This window comes from Octopus bimaculoides, chromosome 16, assembly GCF_046866305.1.
Source record: "Octopus bimaculoides isolate indiv1 chromosome 16, ASM4686630v1, whole genome shotgun sequence".
Lineage (NCBI taxonomy): Eukaryota > Metazoa > Mollusca > Cephalopoda > Octopoda > Octopodidae > Octopus > Octopus bimaculoides.
Window position 1 is genome coordinate 26058575 of NC_142943.1, and position 17640 is coordinate 26076214.

The 17640-nt window shown below is 36.0% G+C and overlaps 1 protein-coding gene and 1 non-coding gene across 2 annotated transcripts in view; one reads left to right on the top strand and one right to left on the bottom strand.

The window, feature by feature from the left end:
- LOC106883723 (dynein beta chain, ciliary) overlaps positions 1-17640 on the top strand; it is a 362109-nt gene that overhangs the window by 133322 nt on the left and 211147 nt on the right. Inside the window, exons 28-31 of the mRNA XM_089364269.1 lie at positions 4896-4957; positions 8976-9023; positions 11037-11208; positions 14995-15142. Of these exons, the coding sequence (XP_089220395.1) occupies positions 4896-4957; positions 8976-9023; positions 11037-11208; positions 14995-15142 (430 nt within the window). The remainder of the gene's footprint in view (positions 1-4895; positions 4958-8975; positions 9024-11036; positions 11209-14994; positions 15143-17640) is intronic.
- On the bottom strand, positions 8967-9050 carry LOC149132314 (small nucleolar RNA SNORD36). Its single transcript, XR_016244711.1, has one exon. It is a non-coding gene; the product is annotated as a small nucleolar RNA SNORD36 (small nucleolar RNA).

The window sequence follows — 17640 nt, forward strand, 5'->3', positions numbered from 1 at the left end:
TAGTTCTTTCCAATTTTGGCATAAGGTCAGTTATTTTTAAGAGGAGGCCAAGTCAATTACATTGACCCCAATGCTTGACTGATATTTGTTTTATCAACCCCAAATAGATGAAAAGCAAAGTTGACTCTGGCAGCATTTGAACTTAGATCATAAAGCACCAGAATAAGGCCACTAAGCATTTTATCCAGTATGGTAATGATTTTGCCAGCTCACCGCCTTTATTACAATGAGTATTAAGTCCTGAAAAACATTCTCTATATTTTCCATTCCTGTTAGAAACCAGAGATTTTGATGAAATATAGTTAATCCAGTATTAAAATCATAAGCATTTGGATGACATTTGTTGACAGGTTGTAATGATTATTGGTCTAGTTTGTGAATGGAGTTTGATTTTCACCTGTGGTCATGTTACTTTCACCTACTCAGTTTTAATGCTCAGTTAAGTTGAACACGCATAAGTGTTTTCACTTGTCTCTGGGCTTAATTTGTGCTCTAGTTAGTCTTTGTTACTTGGAAGCTACACAGAAAAATGACTTTCAAGATACGCTTTCATTTCCTTCATTAAAAGGTTTTTTTTAAGGCCCAACAAATTAGTATTATTTACTCTTTTTATAATAATTATACTTTCCTCCTTAATCCACCAATATGCAGGGACTCTACATTTAAAATATATCAGTGAATTAAAGTTTTTGTTTTTTAATCTTTACCTTGCTTATGATGGCTCTTCAAAGTTGATGACAGCATTGATCCAAGACATTCATTCACCCCCACCCCACCTCCAACACATTGTTTCTCATGGGAGTGGACATGGCTGACAAGGCCCTTATGAGATAGGCAGATCCTGTGACACTGAGGGCCTGAAAGAGACCCTGAACAAAAGCCACTAAGGATTGATGACAATGTCTCTTCCTCTCTTTGTGCAGTTTCCTGCATTCAATTTCAAAGTATCCTACTCCAGCATCACACATGGATTTCCATGCCATCTGATTAACAGCTGGAGTCTCCAACTGATTGAGAGGGATACTGCATAAAATGAGAAAATGTTTTAGATGATCATTAAAATGAAATTTTGAATGTCCACGAGGCCTAACTCTAGCCTTGATCTTGCTGAGAGGACCATTTTTGGGAGCTAGTTACTCAACATCCAAATCACATGGCCAACCCAGCAAAGTACACAACGTAGGGTGCAGGCACCAATGCTGTATGTCCCAGCCCTCATTTAAAAAAAGCAGCTTTGATGCTAACATCATGTATGTGAGAACTCCACTCCTGCTCAGATTCAATGAATCCTGATATTATTTAGATCACTAGTGTGTACAGATTGTAATTGTAAGGCACAAATAAGGTTGCTCTAACTTTGACATGCAATCAACAACGGTATATCCAAACTTCAGGTCACCAGAACCAGCAGAATTCAACAGTCATACTCATACAAGCACTGTGCATGAGCTTCTAGCCAGAAAGGACTACTCCCCTAAAATGATTGCCTCAACATATCTGTTGTGCTCAATGCCCTGGCAAAGAAAGAGGCTTCTTGATGTGACGTCACACCCCACTTCTTGATGTGACATCACTTCCCCTCACTTCTGGTCCTGTCATTATTTTTCCCTCCCTGCCTCCCTTCATTCCTCCACCCCACCTTGATCTAAAGATCACTGCTCTCCTATTCCATTTTGAAATTGCCAATCCGCCTATGTGGGTGATGTTCTCTTTGTAACCTTTGCAGGGTCACGGGGCCGGTTTTTCCCTCTCCTTTGTCATCAGAAGACTAACAACCCTCCAAATGTCCAACATGTGACATGGCATTCCATCCACCAATATATTATTCTGGGTACTAACTGCGGTCACCCTTCCTTTCTGATCACTGCATTGTGCATTGATCTGAATAGATGCAACCTCTTCTACTTTTGGCTGCTGCAGTACCATTCTTGGGTCTCTCCATTCGTACTGGAATATAGCTCTTTGCAGGATTGACTCTTCAGTCAATGTTGTACCAAAAGACTGCCTTCATGGAGGAGATTTGTCCCCTCTCAGCAATGGCTTTGATTGTGTGATAGCGTTGTTCCACAATCCCATTTCCACTGGGCCTGTATGCAGAAATATCATATGTTCCATCTTTTCAGTATCTCCCTCTGTGAAAAGCTGTGCTATTGTCCCTTAACAGCTCATCTACTGGACTCCTTTCCAAGAACACTGCATTCAGCAACTGGAATGAATAAACTAACAACAAAAACACCCACAGCCAAAATATATTAAAAACATCTCCCAGCCATTACCTCTCACCATCAGAACACAAATACAAACATTATTTCTTCCCTTCCTTGCTCCAGACATGTGTGTGTTGTATGTGTGTGTGTAATTATTGTGAAAGGATATGTATATAAGTTATGGATGTCTATGCTTGTGTCAGTAGTTGTATGTGCTTATATGTGTGTCTGTATATGTATAACTGTCTGTGCATATATATATATATATATATATATATATATATACAGAGAGAGAGAGAGAGAGAGAGGCCTGTTTGCAAAATATGACTGCACAATGATTAAAAAGTAAATATTCTCTGTTTATTCTCTGTTTCCTTCAAAACTATTAATATTTGTATATACATATGTATATAGGAGTGGCTGTGTGGTAAGTAACTTGCTTACCAACCACATGGTTCCGGGTTCAGTCCCACTGCGTAGCACTTTGGGCAAGTGTCTTCTACTATAGCCTCGGGCCGACCAAAGCCTTGTGAGTGGATTTGGTAGACGGAAACTAAGAAAAGCCCGTCGTATATATGTATATATATGTATGTGTGTTTGTGTGTCTGTGTTTGTCCCCCCACCATCGCTTGACAACCGATGCTGGTGTGTTTATGTCCCCGTAACTTAGCAGTTCGGCAAAAAGAGACCGATAGAATAAGTACTAGGCTTACAAAGAATAAGTCCTGGGGTCGATTTCCTCGACTAAAGGCGGTGCTCCAGCATGGCCGCAGTCAAATGACTGAAACAAGTAAAAGAGTAAAAGAGTATATATATATATATATATATATATTAGGTTATCCGGAAAGTTCTGAATGATTTTAATATGCAAAAAGGAATATAAATAATTGACCTTCCAATAAATTTTATCCAATGAAATAATTTCTATTATTATGAATGACCTTTGCCCATCTAAATATTCCATCAGCATAAAATTTGACTGGTTTTGAAGAAAAAAAGTCATTCAAATGCATGTTGACTCCATCTACATTGTTAAATGTTTTTCCTTGCAATAAATTCTGTAGAGACAAAATCAAGTGGTATTTGGATGGTAAATATGGTAGATGCGATAAGAGATTCCAGCCAAGTCCATGTAACTTAATTTGGATAGCCAAAGACACATGTGGTCGGGCATTGTCTTGTTGGAACACTACCCCTTTCCTGTTGGAAATCTCTGGTCTCTGTTCTTTGATTTTTTTTGGTTCAAATTAGCCAGCTGATGACAGTACACATCAGAGTTAATAGTCTGGTTTTATGGGAGAAGCTCATGATAATGCCTTTATGATCCCACCAAACACAAAGCATAGCTTTTTTGGCATGGATATTTATCTTTGGCTGCTATTTTAGGGGATCCTTATGCAAACTCCAGGATATTTTTTGCACTACATTTTCGTACACAATCCATTTTTCATCTCCAGTCACAAGTTGTTTCAAAAAAGGTATGTTTTCATTCCATTTCAAAAGCATATCACATACAAAATACTGGTCCAAGCAATTCTTTTCTGAGAGTTTGTGAGGGACACATACCTTATAGTAAGAAATGTATCCTAGTTTCACTAGGTGTTCATGAGCTGTACTTTTAGAAACTTCCAACTCCTCTGCAAATTCTCTAGTTAGGATATTTGAGTTTTCTTTGATTTTTGCCTTCAAAAAATTTTCATCCAATTTTGAAGGTCTTCCACTGTGACTGTCATCTTATAAGCTAAACTCTCCGGCTTTAAATTTTGCAAACCACCTTCAAACGGTTGATTCACCTACAGCATAATCACCATAAACTTCACAAATGTTTTTCCTTTTTTGAAAAATAAAAAGTATAACGTGAATATGAAATTTTTGGTTATCCATTTCAAATGTCAATAAAGGGTAACAGAATGAAAGATAAATCTATTTTTATTCAGGAACAAAAAGGAGATACACTACCACTTCAAGCAACACCGAAGTCTAAACTGTGTTATGTTTTAAGTGTGTTCAATGAAGCATTAAAAGATTTAGCTTAAAAACGCTCAGAACTTCCTGGACAACCTAATATATATGCATAGGCTGGACAGTTGATAACCTAAACTTATTTTAGTTCTATATTTAAGAGATGAGGAATTATGTACATTATTTAAATTTGACGGATATTTGTCCTCAACTTGTTTGTTGTTAACACAACGTTTTGGCTGATACACCCTCCAGTCTTCATCAGGTGTCTTGGGGAAATTTTGAACCTGGGTTCTCATTCCTTTGGGGTTAGTAGCCCGCACTCTTAACCACTATGCCATATGCCCGTGGATCTTCTTGAGTAATATAACCTACTTACGCCAAGATTCCGAGTTCGATTCAAGGCAGTGACCTTAATAATAACAACATCAAAAAAATACTTTAAGAATGAGAACCCAGGTTCAAAATTTCCCCAAGACACCTGATGAAGACTGGAAGGTATATCAGCCAAAACGTTGAGTTAACAACAAACAAGTTGAGGACAAATATCCGTCAAATATAAATAATGTAAATGATGTACATAATTCCTCATCTCTTTATATAGAACTGAAACAAGTTTAGGTTATCAACTGTCCAGCCTATGCATATATATCAGGTTGTCCAGGAAGTTCAAATATAAATAATGTAAATAATCTAAACTTGTTTATTAAATTTTTTTACCTCCAGGATCTCAGTGAAATAGAAAACATACTTCAATTGTCCGTATTGAATTATGAAGATCTAAAGATGTAAGTGTTTTGTGTATTAGAAGAATAATTGCAAATGTTATCATGTACAGAAACTGTGAATTTAGAAGTGATGCACTGCAACTAGCAATATAGTTATTGATTTGTTGTAATTACTTTCTTACTCCATAATTCAGTCTCTCATACTAAAGATAGATACCATTCTCTATTCAAAGAGGTGTGCTGTGGGAAAGGCATCCAGCAGAGATGATTCGTTTATTTCTAATGATTTGTTGTTGTCCAAATCTGTAACATGTGTCTCACCTTTACAGTATTTAGTTATTAAATACACAAGATTCAAGTATTTTATTTTATCGCTATAAACAGGTGCAGGCATGGTTTTGGTTTCAGTTCCATTGCTTGGTACCTTGAGCAAGTGTCTTCTGCTATAGCTTCAGACTGACCAAATCCTTGTAAGTGTATTTGGTAGACAGAAACAGAAAGGAGCCTGTCGTATATATATATATATATATATATATATATATATATATATATATATATATATATATATACACATATATATATATATATATATATATATATATAAGTGCGCACGTGTGTTTTATAAAGCCTGGTACTTATTCTATCAGTCTTTTTTGTCAAATTGCTAAGTTAAAAGAAAGTAAACAAACCAATACCATTTATCCTGTGGTGGGTGGAAGACAGACAGACAGACAGACACACACACACACACACACACACACACACACAAGCATGACTGTGTGGTAAGAAGTTTGCTTCTCAATCACATGGTTCAGGGTTCCGTCCAACTGTATGGCACCTTAGCTGAGTGTTTTCAAATATAGTCTTGGACTGAACAAAGTCTTTTGAGTGGATTTGCTAGACTGAAACTGAAAGAAGCCTGTGTGTGTGTGTTTGTTTGTCCCACACCACCAATTGACAACTGGTGTTAGTGTGTTTATGTCCCCATAACTTAGTGGTTTACCAAAAGATACCAATAGAATAAGTACCAGACTTAAAAAAGTCTGGTATCAATTTATTCAACTAAAATGTTCTCCAAGGCAGTGCCCCGGCATGGCTGCAATCTAAGACTGAAATAAGTAAAAGGTAAGAGGTATACACACACACACACACATATATCTTGTACAGAGAAACAACAGGGCAACGCCGTTAATAGGAGAGGTTGGGAAGGTGAGAAGAGGAAGTATATATATATATATATAGATATATATAAAAGAAGTAAAAAAAAATGGAGATTTGGAAGTTAATAATTATTTATTATTAACAGCAAATTAATCATCTTCACTTACAGCTGTTTCAATTAATACTCAGTAAATATTAAGTTATTTATATGACCTGAGCATAATATCTTCAGAAGGGAAAAAATATACCCTTGGATGTTTTATGTGTTTATGGATTCATTATAGCAGACTGAATATATATATACATATATATATATATACACACACACACATACACGATGGGTTTCCACAGTTTCTGTTCAAGAAATTCACTCACAAGGCATTGATTGACCCAAGTCTATAGTAGAAGACACTTGCCCAGGGTGTCACGCAACAGGACTAAAACTGAATCTATGTGGTTCGAAAGTGAACAATGCATAAAATAAACTAAATTTACTGAAACTTTTGCTTTTAGAAGCTACAGGTCAAGTGCATAGAGCCAAGAACTGCTCTGACCATAATCTATGTGTGCTGAACTCAGAACTAACTACAAGTCAATAATCCACTTGTCAATGTTACAGCATGACTGCTGCATATGGTTGTTAATTATGTTGACTGTTTACAATCAGTTAAGTGGTGTTGTCATGGATATGATACAGTTATTGCTGATAGAATGTGAACCCCTAATCTTTTGGTTGGCTACTCAAGCGGTTCTACCTCACAGTTGTATAAGACATATGTATTTCTTGTAATTGGTCAAACAGAAAAAAAAAAGGAACAATAGAACTATAGATGTATGGCACAAATAAGGTTTTTTTCTTACCTCAAAATGCAATTGGCAACAGTATATCCAAATTTTGGGCCTCAGGAACCAGCAGAGCTCAAAAGTTGTACTCACACATGCAGTCTGCCTGAGCTCCTAACCAGAAGGAACTACTCTCCTAAAACTATCCCCTCAACATGTTTGTCATGCTCAAGGAAAGAGGCTGTTTGAACACCCCACTTCTTTACATGATGTCATTTCTTGTTTCTGGTCCCATTGTCAATTTTTCCCCCTCACTTCCCTTCATTCCTTCACACACCCCTCCTGATCTAATAATCACTGCTTCTCTATTCTGTTTCAAAATCATCCATCCACCTGGATGAGTGGCATTCTCTTTGTGATTTTTGCAGCATCATGGGGCTGGCCTCTCCGTCTCCCTTATTATCAGAGGGGCTAACCACCCTCCAAACGTCCAAGATGTGGTGTGCCATTCTGTCTGCTGATATGTTATTCCTAGTACTGATTGCAGTCACCTCCTCCACCAGAACTAACTCCTTGAAGACCCTCCATGATTAGTGAGATTGATGTAGCCTGAGCTATTTTTGGCTAAAGATGATAGTAAATGCATGTAGAGAAAGTATGTAGCAGAGTGTTGCATGCTGGGAAAAAAAGATTGCAATAAATGTTTGATGCAGAGTTTTGTAATTGAAAGACTAGAGATGATGAAAGGAAGAAAATCAGAGGCATTTTGTGGGCCTGGAAAGAGATGATCCTAGTTTAGAGAAGCAGATATTGTTATGGTAGTGGGAAGAAAGACAGAGAGAAGATGCATTAAGTTTATGTGCTAGTTATCAAGTCTTATCTTTTATCTTGTCTTGTTTCAGTCATTGGACTGCACCCATATTAGGACACTGCCTTGAAGGGTTTTTAGTTGAACAAATCAATGCCAACATCTATTTTTTCATAAGTCTGGTACTTATGTCATTTGTTCCTTTTGCTACACCACTAAGTTATGGGGATATAAACCAACCAACACTGGTTGTTGAGCAATGGTGATAGTGAAGAAATGCACACACATACACACAATTGGCTTGCATTCACTTTTCATTTACCAAATCCACTAGTAAGGCATTGGTTGGCCTGAGGCTACTAGGGAAGAGAATTATCAAGGTGTCATACTGTTGGACTGAACCCAAACCCATGTGGTTGCAAAGCGAATTTCTTAACCACACAGCCATGCCAGTGGGGGATGTTTTTATCAGTCAGCTTAATGGATCCTTTTTAAATGAAGCTTCTGAATTCAAAACATACTGTTTACTTTTTGTCTGCCCCAGCTAGGAAATAGGTTCAACAAGATGGCTTCTATATGGACATTCAACTTGGTTGAAATAGTAGCCATATTTTCTTCAAAATTATAACTTACTGTCTTAAAAATGGAATGACACATTGGTTAATGTAATTCTAGGTACACTCTGCTGAAGAAAAAAAAAATGTGGTTGCTGGTCTTTGTAGGAACACATTTGATCATGTTGCTGTCTTATCAGGCCTAACCTAGATCTGGCCAAACAACAAAACAACTATAAGTTCCATAGCCATAATTGCCAATAGTAAGAGCACTATTCAGTTATAAATACAATTACTACCACAATATGCAAATACCATAATTTGCCACCTCCATTTTACCTTCACTAACACATAAAACTTGATACAAAACAGTTCGAAAAATTATTTTACTGAAGAAGATCCCTTATCACAACAGAATTGATATCTTAAAACCAAGGTACCTTGTAAAATGTATTGGTGTGCTTGCTGGTGCCATATAAAAAGCACTGGTGATGGTGCCATGTAAAAAGCACCCAGTACACTATAAAGTGACTGGCTTTAGGAAGGGCATCCAGCTGTAGAAACCAAACCAAAACAGACTATGGAATCTGGTGTGGCCTCTGGCCTTGCCAGTTCCTGTCAAGCTATCCAACCCATGCCAGCATAGAAAATAAACATTAAATGTTGATAATTGACAATGAATAGTACTACAAAATATTAATTACATTTTTATAAATTAGATTAGACTTGTCTTTTTAAGTAAATAATAATCAGACAATTTGATATTTTTCAGTTGTAAAAAGGCTTTAACTAATATGAAAACCACATGGACAGTTTTCAGGTAATAAAATTGTTATCATTGTGAAAACATTTTTATTTTTGAATAATTACTTTTTGATGATCACAGACAAGCAATAATAAATATGGTAACACAAATGGTATTTTATTAGAAGTAGTGAGTTGGTAATATCATTTGGGTCACAAAAACCAGTAGAACTCAGTAGTCATACCCACATGTTCACTCTATTTGAGCTTCTGGTAAAAAAAAACTACTCTCCTAGAATAATCCCTTCAATGCATGTCATGCTCAACACCCTGGCAAAGAAAGAGGCTGTTCGAACACCCTGCCTGTAGAATTTAGTCAAGGTTCTTTATATTGTGAATTCAAATCCTGCTGAGACCTGTTTATCCTTCCATTATCTAGGGTTCATAAAATAAAGTACTTATCTACAAGTACTGGAATCAACTTAATATTCTTAAAAAGCATCTTGGATGTGATTGAAATTATAGAAATAGAAGATTCAAAAATCTACTGAATTTCATGATGAGAGTAATACTCATCACATTATGATTCAAGAAGATAATGATGACTAGAATCATGGGCATTATGGTTACAATAAAGATGGTGGTGATGACAATGATGACAGCAAGGATGAAGATGATGTTGATGATCACAATGACAATAATGACAATGAAGATCCAAGATTACTCTGATTTAAGATCATTGCAATTGGAGATTATTATGATTTAGAATCATTATGATCATCATTCTTTAGGTTGGGCTGCTCTGAGCAGTAAGCAATTCTTTCTGTATTTCTTATATTTATAAAGTCTAAATGAAATAAATTCTTTTTCTTTGTTATTGTTTTTTGGACTTATTTATTACTAGATTCTACATAAATTATTTACTGGAACTATAAAACCATCCAAAAATTTGTTATTTAATTAAATTATTGAAACCATTCATATAGCTAAGATAGAAGAAAAAAGCTGAACTTATAAAGTTCTCATATGCAATAACATGGTTTTTAATTCTTAATCAAATACATGCTACTTCAGTTAAGAGTCAGTCCCTATTTAAAAATGGGAGAATTATGGTTAAATAATCATTATCAGAGACACAATTATTACATTAATTTTCTCCTGCTTTGAACAATTTACCATCATCATTATTATCATCATTTAACATAATTTTTTCCTGCTGATGTAGGTTGGATAGTTACACAGGAAGCCAGAGATCCAGAGGACTCCAACAGAGTCTATGTCTGCTTTGGGATGGTTTCTACAGCTGAATGCCCTTCCTTATTAATGCTAATCACATAATAGAGTGTGCTTTTTACTTGGCTCCAGCACTAGTGAGGTCACCAAGTACCCGCAAAATAAGGCTCCTCAGATGAGCTGGGTATAGACTGGAGAAAGAAACTATGACAGAGAGTGAGAGAGAGAGAGAGAGAGAGAGAGAGAGAGAGAGAGAGAGAGAGAGAGAGAGAGAGATGTCTTGCTGAAGAAGTGACTGCATGCCTTGCCTGCCTGGAAGGTGAGAAAGGGAGAGAGAGAGAGAGAGAGAGAGAGAGAGAGATCTCAGGTTCAAGTACAACAAGAATATGAAACAAAATAGTAAGTTCACTGAGTGAAAATAGTGTGACAAATGATTAGAGATAGGGAATGAGTTGGATACAGAGGATATCAGTCCAGTGTAGTAGGAAGTAAAGGAAATAGATGAGTTGTGGAGAAGGCTTGAAAGAGTCTCAATTCTGATGAGATGGATGGATCTTCTCAAGCACAGCATAATGCCATTCATCTCAGACCCTCATCATCTCTTCTGAGAGGCTCAACATCTTGAGGCTAGTCTTCACCATTTTATCCCATGTCTTCCTATGTCTACCTATTCCACATGTTCCTTCCATGTTTAGCAATTGATACTTTATACAACTGTCCTTATCCATCCACATCACATGACCATACCAGTGCAATCGTCTCTCCTGCACACTACATCTGATGCCTCTTACGCCCAATTTTTCTCTCATACTGTCTTATTTTCCAATGAGTTTTCATAAATATTTTAAATTTACAGATACATTGGAAGTAACCATGAACAGTGGCAAACAGTCCAGTGGAATAAAGTTGATATTCAGCAGGTTGCTGAAGAGATTAGTAAAGAAATAGAATCTTTAAACTCTTTACCTGATGACATGAAATTTTTTGATATCTACAGAGAAATACTTGAGGAAGTTGAATTATTTCAGGTCTGTAAATTATATTTCCATTTTGACAACAATGACTAAACACTTAATCAATGGGTGAACTAACATGGGGAAATTCAGCATTGGGTTAGGGCTCACAAAAACAAAACAAAACAAAAAAAAAACTAAATAATTTATGTTGAAGGTGCTGTGTGGTAAGAAGCTTGCTTCCTAACCACATGGTTCTGGGTTCAGTCCCACTGCATGACATCTTGGGCAAGTGTCTTCTATTGTAGCCTGAGATGGACCAAAACCTTGTGAGTGGATCTGGTAGATGGAAACTGAAAGAAGCCTATTGTATACATGTATATACATATATTTATGTATGTGTGGTCTTTGTGTCTGTGTTTGTTCCCCCACCACCACCACCACCACCACTTGACAATCGGTGCTGGTCTGTTTATATCCTTGTTGCTTAGCGCTTCAGCTAGAGAGAGACTGATATAAGTACCAGGCTTAAAGGGTAAAACAAGTACTGGGGTCAATACATTCAATTAAAAATTATTCAAGTCAGTGCTCCAGCATGGCCACAGTTTAATGACTGAAACAATTAAAAGATAAAAGATTGTGATATTGAATCAACAGCAGTGTTCATTTTCATCATTCTTCATCGTTTCCATATTAATGCCCAGTTTTCCATACTTCCATGGTTTGGACAGAACTTATTGAAGCACATTTTCTATGGTTGGATGTCCTTCTTGTTGTCAACCCTTACCTGTTTCCAAGCAAGAATATGTTTCCCCATGGCTAGACAGAATATTGGAAATGAATGACATTCATTTACAACAATCATGCGATATAACAAACTGACACAAACATACACACATATATACAAAGCAAGTTTCTTACAGTTTCTATCTGCGAAATCCACTCTCAAGGCTTTGATTTGCAAAGAGTCATGCACTGGGACTGAACCTGAAACTATGTGGTTGGCAAGCAAATGTCACAGCCACACAGCCACATCTGCATCTATACTTTAAATCAATATTGAAACATGATTGATTTACTTCTGAATGCCAGCTTGCAATTAATTCTTCATTTAGTATTGATCAATATTGACCTGCAAGTGATTGATTTAATATTTCACTTAATAACATCAAATATTTTTCTTAGCTTTAATGTTTAATTCACTGAGTAAAATAAAATGGACATCCACAAAAGAGAAATGTATAAAACATGCATTTCCTTTCTGTAATGACAGTTACAGCTGAATAGTTAAACGGTTCACTTTGCAATTATGAATTTCTGGGTTCAATCTCACTGAGTAGCATTTTGCTTCTAAAATGTCTCAAATACTTCAATTAAATAGATGTGCATATCATCATCATTATTTAATCTTCATGTTCCCTGCTAGCATGGGTTAGGTACACACACACACACACACACACACACACACACACACACACACGCACGCACGCACGCACGCACGCAACGGGCATCGTTCAGTTCCTGTCTATCAAATCCACTCACAAGGCTTTGGTCAGTCCGAGGCTATAGTAGAGGACAATTGCCTAAGGTGCCACACAGTGGGACTGAACCTGGAACCATGCGGTTGGGAAGCAAGCTTCTTACCTCACAATCACACCTGGGTCTCTTTGTCTCATTGTGTTTCTTTTCCTCAAGTATAATTACATAATTTTTGCTGGTTTTGCTACATCTGTTTTCTTTTCTTCAGTCTCTGCTTTCTGGATCACAACAGAAAAAGCAACATTTTTTCAATTAGTTTCTTCCATGTACTAATATTTTTAGAAGATGCATACATGTGTATCAGTATGTTTATGTGTGTGTGTGTGTGTGCACACTCACACATATGTGCATTTTATATGTGTGTGTGTGTGTATGTGTATTTCTTAATGTACAATGAAGCACAACCATTTTCAGAATGTGGCCTATAGAACTTATGAGGAGAACATCTGAGACCACCAAATATCTATTTACTTCAAATTACCTTATGGATTACTGGTTGTCCGTCTGGCCCCTGGTGGTCTATCACATAGTTTTAGAGCACGGAAGAATTACTTATTGACGTAAAAGTGGAAACTAAAGTCAGAATTTGATTTAATTCTTTCTTTCAAGAGAAATTATCTAAACTGTATACTTTGGAAGATGATTGAGAAGACACTGATGTTTTCATCCCTGAATGATCCAGACTAATGTGTTTTATTGTTTTTTCAGAACACAGATCTCAAAAACTGAAACAGATTTAAAAATCATAGTACTCAATAAAAATTCTCAGAAGTATCTACATTTCTGAAATTATATATATAAAAAAAAAGAAAAACAAAAACATTAGGCAGCAAGCTGGCAGAATAATTACTGCACAGGACAAAATGCTTGGTGGCATTTTGTCCATCTTTACATTTGAGTTCAAATTCTGCTGAGGTCAACTGTCTTTCATCCTTTCAAGGTTGATGCAATAAGTACCAGTTGAGCAATGCGATTGATATAATCAATTAGCCTCTTCCTCTCACAAATTTTCAGGCTTTTTACCTATAGTAGTAAAGATTATATGTAGAGACTTTACAAAGCCACTACATATAATCTATGCTATATAAGTTTTCTTGTTGTATAAGCATCTAGTAGGGGAAGAGATGAGACAAAACTAAAGTGTGACAATTAGGGAAATGTGATATTAACATAGCTAACTTATCTTTTTATCAGTTAACCCTTTAGCATTCAGATTACACTATTAAATGTAATGCTTATTTATTCATCTTGTTCTAGGTTGAGTCCCACTGTGTGGAACCTTTGGCAATTGCCTTCTATTAAGGCCTGGTCCATCCAAAGCTTGTGAATAGGTTTCATAAGTGGAAACTGAAAGCATTAAAATTCCACTCAACCAATTCTTCAACCTTAAGTTTTAAGGTGAAAAGTCATGTATTTGATATAATGTGGTTTTTATTAAGGTTACTTTTTGTTACCAAGTTGATTCTTCAGAAACTGTTTGGGGTTTTCACTTCAACATTATAGCAGTGATTCAAAGAATGATAATATCCAACGTAATAAAACTAACATTTTTTGCAGCAATGTGATTTCATTAATATAATTTCTCTTAACCCTTTAGTATTTAAACTGGCCATATTTGGCCCAAATATTCTACCTGTTTTATGTTCAGGTCAGCCAGATTCAACCTCTCATACCTACCCCACAATGTCATTCTAAAATTACACAATCACACCAACTTCATGACACTACATAACACATGCACACACTATAATTTAAAGTTTAGAATCATCATCATCATCATCATCATCGTTTAACGTCCGCTTTCCATGCTAGCATGGGTTGGACGATTTAGCATGGAAAGCGGACGTTAAACGATGATGATGATGATGATGATGATTCTAAACTTTAAATTATAGTGTGTGCATGTGTTATGTAGTGTCATGAAGTTGGTGTGATTGTGTAATTTTAGAATGACATTGTGGGGTAGGTATGAGAGGTTGAATCTGGCTGACCTGAACATAAAACAGGTAGAATATTTGGGCCAAATATGGCCAGTTTAAATACTAAAGGGTTAAGAGAAATTATATTAATGAAATCACATTGAACTCAGATCATAAAGACAGATGGAATGCTGCTAAGCATTTTGCCTGGCATGCTAATGATCCTGCCAGCTTGCCACATTAAGGTAAGGTTGAAATAATGATAATTAGGTATATTGAAATAATGATAATTAGGTATATTTTGAAAGACAACAGTTTTTTAGGTGATGAAAATAAGCATTGATTAGATACTGTAATGATATAATTAAAGTGCTGTAAAATAATCTTTATCTCCTTATTTCAGGTTTGTTTGGGGATAGTGAGAGGCCTGCTCAATTCTAGTTTGCGCCCTCACCATTGGAGACAGCTGCTAAAAATTGTCAATACAGATATAGACTTGGATTCATTCAATAAAATTACACTCAACCAGTTCTTCAGCCTTAAGTTCCAAGGTAAATAGTCATGTATTTGATATAATGTGATTGTTATTAAGGTTACCTTTTGTTACTAAGATAATGTTTCAGAAACTGTTTGGGACTTTCACTTCAACATTATAGCAGTGATTCAAAGAATGATTATTTCCAACATAGTAAGACTAACTTTTTTTACAGACGATTCTAAACTTTAAATTATGTGTGTTTTAGTGTGTGTGTGTGTGTGTGTGTGTGTGTGTGTGTGTGTGTGTGTGTGTGTGTGTGTGTGTGTGTGTGTGTGTGTGTGTGTGTGCGTGTGTTCGCGTGTTATGTACAATAGAAGCAATTTTAGTTTAAAATAATAATCTGTGTATCATACTTAAAGCAGATATATTGTTGAAAGCTTAACTTACTGTGGTCTTTGTCACGTTTTTTAAAACTATGCATCTGCGGGACATTATCTCAAGATGAATACTGCAGTAAATTAAGCTTTCAATGATGTATCTGCTTTAAGTATGATATGCAAGTTACTATTTTAAACTAACACTGCTTCTGTCCTGCCTAATAAATTTTTATTCAGCTTGCTGACTAGTTGCAACATCAGTGATTTTTCACTCACTGTCCTACTATATCAGTAATTGCTGATTTTGTCTTAACATACTGTTGCCAGTGGACAATTCCTACTTATGAAGCCCAAAAGAGGCAGAAATGTACATCTAACAATACCACCACTGCTACTGGATGATTTTTGTCTGCTGCTCATATATTCTTGTGATTTTCATCACTGAATGACCTCTGGAAACATTATCTCAAGGAAAATACTGCAGTAAAATAGGCTTTTCTCAAAGTATATACTTTAAGTTTTGATACATAGATTGTCATGTGTGTGTGAGTGTGTGTTTATATATATATATATATACTTTATTTAAAAGCAGCAGAAATATAACAAAAGACTGTTACTCTCAGTTTCACGTTTCCGTTCATCGGACAGTTTTGTTAGAAATGGAAAAGGAATAACAATGCAATCAAAAGTGATATAAAATTTAAAACACATGGATTCGTTTGATTGGTCGTTTCAAATAACGGTCATTGATTGGTCGTTTCAAATAACGGTCATGGATGCGTAATGAATAAAACAAATGAATTTAATATAGATTCATCCTATTTAAAAAAATATCAAAGAAAACCTTAAATAGAAAAATGGGCTCAAAATACATATTGTAAATAATTAATTATATTCGAATTAACACATTAAAATCAAATCAAATAAAATAAAATATACGCTGTATTCAAAATAAAATAAAATTACAATAGCATATAAGCATACTATGCCATCTACAACATATACATATACATACATACACATATATATACATATATATATATATATATATATATGCATGTACATATATATATATATATATATATATATATATATATATACACACACACACACACACACATACACATATATACATATACACACATCAAAATACACAGATATATACGTACAGACAATCTACGTATGTAGGCATATATTTTCAAGGCACAAATATATACATGAATACAAATCTACATACATATACCCAACATACACATTTAAGTTCGCGCATGAAAAAACTTATACGCTGGTAACAAAAATTGTATCTTAAGCTATGGAGTGGAGGGGTAAAGAGTAATGTATCTATGATAACGTTATTAATCTAGAAAAAGGTGGGGGGGTAGTTGTCATTTCTAACAAAACTGTCCGATGAACGGAAACGTGAAACTCAGAGTAACAGTCTTTTGTTATATTTCTGCTGTTTTTAAATAAAGCATATTACTCTACCTCTGGTATTTGAGTACTCTTTTTTCCACCTTGTTGCACATTTCATGTGCTTACTCCGGTGTATATATATATATATATATATATATCATCATCATCATCATCATTTAACGTCTGCTTTCCATGCTAGCATGTGTTGGACGATTTGACTGGGGACTGGCGAACCAGATGGCTACACCAGACTCCAATCTGATCTGGCAAAGTTTCTACAGCTGGATGCCCTTCCTAATGCCAACCACTCCGAGAGTGTAGTGGGTGCTTTTTACATGCCATTGGCATGAAGGCCAGTCAGCGGTACTGGCAACGACCACGCTCAAATGGTGTTTTTACGTGCCACCTGTACAGGAGTCAGTCCAATGTTTTGTTCACATGCCACCGGCACAAGTGCCAGAAGGCGAAGCTGGAAATGATCGTGCTCAAATGGTGCTTTTTATGTGCCACCGGCATGGAAGTGAAACCGCTGTTCTGGCAGTGATCCCACTCAGATGGTGCTGTTAGCGCTCCACTGGCACGGGTGCCATTCATCAAATTTGGTTCAGTTTCGATCTCACTTGCCCCAACAGGTCTTCGCAAGCTGAGTTTGTGCCCAATGAAGGAAGGTTGGCATGGGTGCCAGTCATTGAATTTGGTTCAATTTCGGTTTCGATTTCACTTGCCTCAACAGGTCTTTGCAAGCAGGGTTTTGTGTCCAAAGAAGGAAAGGTATGCATAA